This window comes from Cervus elaphus, chromosome 28 (assembly GCF_910594005.1).
Source record: "Cervus elaphus chromosome 28, mCerEla1.1, whole genome shotgun sequence".
NCBI lineage: Eukaryota > Metazoa > Chordata > Mammalia > Artiodactyla > Cervidae > Cervus > Cervus elaphus.
Genome location: NC_057842.1, coordinates 16343901 through 16349748, shown reverse-complemented (window position 1 = coordinate 16349748; position 5848 = coordinate 16343901). Strand labels below are relative to the sequence as shown.

General features: G+C 55.8%; 1 protein-coding gene across 1 annotated transcript; it reads left to right on the top strand.

Moving 5' to 3' along the window:
- The first annotated feature begins 284 nt into the window (after positions 1–284).
- Positions 285–4546, top strand: LOC122685237. Its single transcript, XM_043889828.1, has 4 exons — positions 285–728; positions 1122–1431; positions 1727–1875; positions 4451–4546. Exons 1-4 carry the CDS (start codon positions 594–596, stop codon positions 4544–4546), a joined length of 690 nt encoding a protein of 229 aa, XP_043745763.1. The 5' UTR covers positions 285–593.
- Positions 4547–5848: the final 1302 nt, after the last annotated feature.

Genomic DNA, 5848 nt, shown 5'->3' with positions numbered 1-5848 from the left:
CCCGCAATTGGGGGGTGGGGTCTTGAAAAGGCAGCAAGGGGAGTGTCTTTTCCTAGGTCCCAGAGCCTGTTTCTGCCCCATTCCGTGCTAGGTCAGCCCTGTATTGAATCCTTCCTTTGGGAAGTCTCAGTGCACAAACTCCATGTGATACCAGCCCCAGGTGGAAAGGCATGGGGGTCTCGGAGGCCAACAGATCTGGGCAGGAGATGGGAGAATGACCCCCGCTCGGCAGATGGAAAGACTGGGGAAACCCTGAGGGGCACATGCTTGTCTAGGGCCACGTGACCTAGGAGAAGGAGGAGCCTGGTCTGAAAGCAGCTGTGTCCTCAGAGCTCAGGCCCTGGCGGAACCCAGGCCTCCCCCAAGGCTGAGGGCTGGGCAGTGTGCGTGTCACTGTGCCCGCACGGGGCCTAAGGGTGTGGTTGCACACTCAGAAACACCCAGGTTCCCTTGGGGAGCTCTGTGTGAGGGACCTCAGCAACGAACCCAAGAAATGATGTCACTTCCTGGCAACAGAACTCAACAGAACCCAGAACCCAGGGACCCAGGCACCACTGCGAGAGGAGACCCCAGCCAGATCACTTGCTGCCAAGATGTTCTGCTGTTTGCCCCTGCCCAGAGGCCGGGGCCTCGGGAGGGCTCACAGGCAGAGTGTGTGGGATCGCTGGCGACGCTGGCTCAGGGCCCCCCGAGGAGGCCTCTGGCCCTTTGCCCGAAGGAACAGGAAGGTAACCCGGGAGCCCCAGGCCGGGCCCGGCCACCTCTCCCATCCCACCCGGGCAACCCCGAGTCCTTTCCCTGGGAATGGGGACGGGGGGTTCTCGGGGTGTGTCTGCCTCAAGCAAGCCCAGAAGGATGTGCGGTCAGAAGCCTGTGCACCGGTGGCGTCCCCACCCCAGGGGAGAGCAGGCTGGGCGGGAGGGGGAGAGCCCAGGCAGCGCTGACTGCCCAGGTTGACCTGACGCCCTAAGAGGTGTCTCCTTCCTCCCGGGTGGGTATCTGAGCAGACACACATCTCCGCTGGGACCAGAAATTCAAGTGGGCAGAAGCAGCAGCCATACTGGCCAGGCCCAGCTCGGAAAACACCAAGCAGGCCTGGCTGACGCTTACTGTCATTGCAGAGCTTCCCACCGGATGTGGCCGACGAGGGGGACACGCCGTCCACCTCCTCGAGGGAGGGGTCGGAGCCCCATCCCCCTGCCCGTGAGGCCCAGTGCAGGGTCCAGGTGAGCGTGCCCATGGAGGGGTCAGCCCAAGGGGGAGTGAAGAGCAAGAGGGGAAGGCCTCCCCAGAAACCACCCAGGACACACCGCGGGGCCCAGTCTCGGGCTGCTTCGCGGCTCAGCACACCTGGCTCCGACCCAGAGCCCCGAGCACCCCTCCCTCTGAGGCAGCACGAGGACCTGGAGCCCAGCGCGGCAGAGCACAGAGGTGAGGAGCCCGGGGCTGGGAATCTGAGTGTGTGGGGAGGGGCGCTGAGCTTCCCAGGGAGGAGTCCTCCAGAGCTGGGGCTGGGCCTGGAGCAACGGCTGGCCTCACACCATCTTGCAGACTGCAGTCAGAGAAGGCATCCTATGCTGGGTATTCTACTGGAAGTCCTGGGAAGCTTTAGAGCCCAGTTAGGCCCGTGACAAGGGAGACCTCTGGGTAATCTCTTCTTCTCTCCCAGCTCTAGCTCTGACCTTCCAACTCAACCAGGCTCCATTTCCAACACCTGTCCCTACAGAGGTGCTTGCTGCACGTGCAGGACCCAGGGATCCACTGAGGGGACATCGAGACCTGATCCATCCTGCCTCAAAGACACTGGACCAGCTGGTTCCTGGCCACCACACTGGGCAGATCGGACCTCTGTGCCGGCAGGACGCCCAGCCCCAGGCACCGATGTCCCTCCCCCTCGGCCCAAACGTCCACCTCCACCTGCACCTGCACCCGCTCGGGCTTTGGCAGGAGAACCCGAGTCAGGGCATGAGTTACCACCTCTGCAGGGACAGCCTGCCCTGGCTCCTGCTCAACACCCAGACGCCCACGATGACTGACCAACCGCTGCAGGGACAACGGGCCCCTCTTTTGGACAGAGACCCAGAGCCCGTTCTGGAAACACCAGGTCCAGGGGAGCCGTGGGCTCTGCAGCCGCTATCCCTGTCTGTCCCCCATGGATGCCATCAACTCGCTCCCCACCCAGGGGAGACTGACTTCCCTTCCCTTGAGGGTCTGTTTATTTGGTTTTTCTCTACCTATTTTGTGCTCTTTTACTTGTTCTATGGTGTTCTGTACTTTTCTTGGTTCAGTTTGAAAGAATAAAATTATTCATTTATTTAATAATAACAATGTCATAGTAACAATTATTGTTGTTTAATAATTGTTATTGTTGTTAACAATTATCGTTGTCTAATAATAACAATTATTGAAAACGGCTGCAATCTGGGGACACTGAGGACCGACAAAGCGCTGTGTAACCATGGCCACCTTGTAGTTTCAGACCCTTTGAAGATTTCCGCCTCACCTCCCAGCAAACCCTGTATTCACGGCAAGCACTCCCTGTTCTTCCGTCTCCCTGACCACGAACAAACTTGAAACCTTTTCTCTTCATTTCTCCGTATATTCTGTGTGTCCCCATCAATGACTATCAGTGAAACAATGAGGTCCTTTTGTTCTGACTCCCTACATTTTCAAGGCTACGTTTGAGAATTCTTGTTTTGATTTTATTTGAAGTACCTTTGAGTATCTGAAAGGATGGTGTAGGTACTTTCAAGATATCATGGGCCAGATGAAGTCCTTTAGGCAAATGCCGTCATATTCCCCAGGCAGTCATTGCTGTTGTTAAGAATGACATCTCAGCCAGAACGCGAATGCTGAACTTTTCCTGTGGCACAAACAAAGTCACATAATCAGCCAAGAAAGAGAGCTGGATAAACAAACAACCCCAACAACTAGGAAGCCATTCCTCAGGAGACAAGGCTAGAGAATGACCTAACATCCTGGTGACCCAAAAACCCTCTAGAAAATTCATGTTCTGGAAAGAAGAGAACACATGGGAAGAACGAAGGAGAGGCAATGCACATGGCCAGTCTAGCTTAGAGATGGCCTGACCGCTCCAATGGAGACGCACCACTGGAAACCCTTTGCAGACAGCAGTGATGGTCATCACCATGGTAACTGTTCTGTCTGGTGACAACCTGCCCTGGGCACCAGCCGAGGGAGCAGACCTGCTTCTCGTCCTCTGGCCCCACACCACCCCCTCGTGAAGGCGGCTCAGGTGCCATCCTGCCCCGCCTGCCTGTCTGACTCATCCATGGGCTCTCACCACCTCCAGGGCAGGCCTCCACTTTCTCCTCTCTCTGCACCGTGAACCTGCACACAGTGGGCCTTCAGAACCTCAGGAGACTCGAGCCATTCCCACTATAGCCAGGACTCTCCCCAGGCATTCAAACGCCTGTGGAGTCACTTTGGCGCAAGCACAGGTTCCAGAACCCTGGAGGCTACGACACCCTCTCCACTGTGAAGAGTCAGGCCCCTTTGTACAGAGCTTCTGAGCTGTCAGATCTGAGCTGTTGTTTCATTGTCAGCTCTGTCCGGCCGGTGGCAGCCAGGCGGGCCACGCTGCAGACAAAGGAGCTCACAAGCTGAGTTTCAAGGGAGCTATGGCAAGGACAGCGAGGGATACACACTGAGTGAGGGGCCCCACAACATGTGGAAAAGGCCTGTGGTGTGCAAGTGGGGACTAGGGCCCCCAAGGTCCACAGAAAGAGAGGCACTCGGGAGCAAAGGCCGTTGGCTTCTCCTCTAGCAGCTCCACATGGCAGCCCGTGAACAGGAGTCAGCAAAGGTGGTCACGAGAGAGTGACTCTGTCACTTCCTCAGAAATCGAGAGAAAGGTGTCAGTGTCAGTGGGAATCTGGAGGGTGTGGTGGGGTGGATGAAGCCAGGTGCCCTTCCTCCCTTCAGCGCAAACTGCTTTTGGAAATCTCAAAGCTACCACATGGCAGTTACCAAGTCAGGCCCCAACAGTGTCCAGTATGGGCTGATGCCTTAGCCCCTGACACACGGACAGCCCACACCAGTGGCTTCCCTGCGTTCAAACGGCAGGATCCGGGGCTTCTGTCTGGGTGCACGCCTCCTTGCTGGAGCCACGTCACCCCCTTCTCTGAGCAGCAGTCTCATGCTCTAGAATGAGGACATGGACTGCTCCCTTAGCAGGTTTCTATCTCAATCCTGTGAAGACTACTTCGGGTTATCCTAGAATTAATATCTGACCCGAAGAGATATCACCTCATCCAGATTCAACTGGAGTCTCCCAGCGGCATCTGGCATTTCTTCCTGAAGCCAGCCAAAACCCACACAGTTGCATTTCCATGTCTCCACTTAGCCAGCTGAATAGAAAACCCAGCGAGGTTCAAACAAGCTGACAGACAAGCAGAAGAGGACTCACGAGCAGACGGTTTCCCCTCAGGTCTCAGGAGGAGCTCCGGGTCCACACCGGGAACGGGCGCTCTCAACCCCTGGGCTCAGCAGCGCCCTCATCCTCAGGCTGGCGGCTCTGCCCTGACGGGAGCTGGAAGGCCACCAACCGCCCCAGGCCGACCTCACTCCCCTTCCACTGCTGGAGCCTGACGACAGCCAGCCGCACCCCTTCCGGCAGAACCAGAGCCCCTCTGCCCCTTGATTCCAGGGTCAAGCCTGGCCCTGGGTCCTGATTGCTCACTGCCCTAGTCCTGAGCCAATCACGGTGGCCAGGGAGGACGGAACACACCCACTGGCCAGGTCCGGGTCATGTCACCTTCCCTAGGGCACGTGGGAGCTGCTCGCCGTGTGTCAGGGCTGGACACAGTGCGATGCCCCAAGAGCAGGACTAGGAGTCCAGTCACTGTGTCCGTGTGCTCAGAGTCCTGGGACGTGCTTCCACGCATCCTCTCGACGCACCACTTTGTCCTCTGCAGACAAAATGGTCATGACACACCTCTGCCCTTCCCAAGCCCTGTTTCACATTCAAGGGAGCAAGGACTCCTGTTTCAGGATGGGTTTGGAGATCCTCTGCTAGCCTATTAGAATAAATTATTCAGTCAAAAACCACCCGCAAGCACCATCACATGCTGCTCCGACCTTGGAGGTCTATTCGTTGTTGTTTGGAGTCGAGGGCGTGGCCCAGGGCGAGTGAATTTTCTGCAAGGAAGCACCTGAGACACTGAATCACAGAATCACTTTGCTGTATGCCTGAATCTAAAATTCATTACAAATCAACAATGTTTCAATTAAAAAAAAAGGATTCACTCATCAAAAATTGTTCTAAAATGTGTCAAGTTTTTCTTTGAAGTGTTGGTTCTTGGTATGTGTCTAATCTTTGGTGGTTTCTGTGAGGTAGGGACCTGGCGTCCTTTCCCAATGGATATCAGCTAGTCCCAGTGGGCCTCCTTTCTCCCTTTACATGTTTAGAAAGACTTCTCCAAATCCAAAGTATCAAAGGCTTCAGGTCTTTTTGGTCATTTGGGAAGCACCCAAGAGGCAGGTGTCCTTTTCCGAGTCTTCTCCTCGCATTTGGCCACTGCCAGTTTCTGGTATACACAAGTGCCCCAGAAAGTTCTGTGTAGTGAACCGTGCATGTTTCTGTGAGGACAGAGGATGTGAGCACGGAGGAGGGGCTGAGTCCATAGCGACCACTGACCATGCTGAGCAACTCCACCATCAAGTCTGGCTGAGACTTCCAAAGGCAAGTTCTCTGTTTCTTCCTTTGGTGTCTGGCTGCACACAGGAAGGTTGGTGGATTGGGACTTTGGTCTCTGGGATCAGCAGTGGAGTTGAATCTAACCAGCAGATTAGACTCACAGCCTGATTGTCCATTCTGTTTCCACCA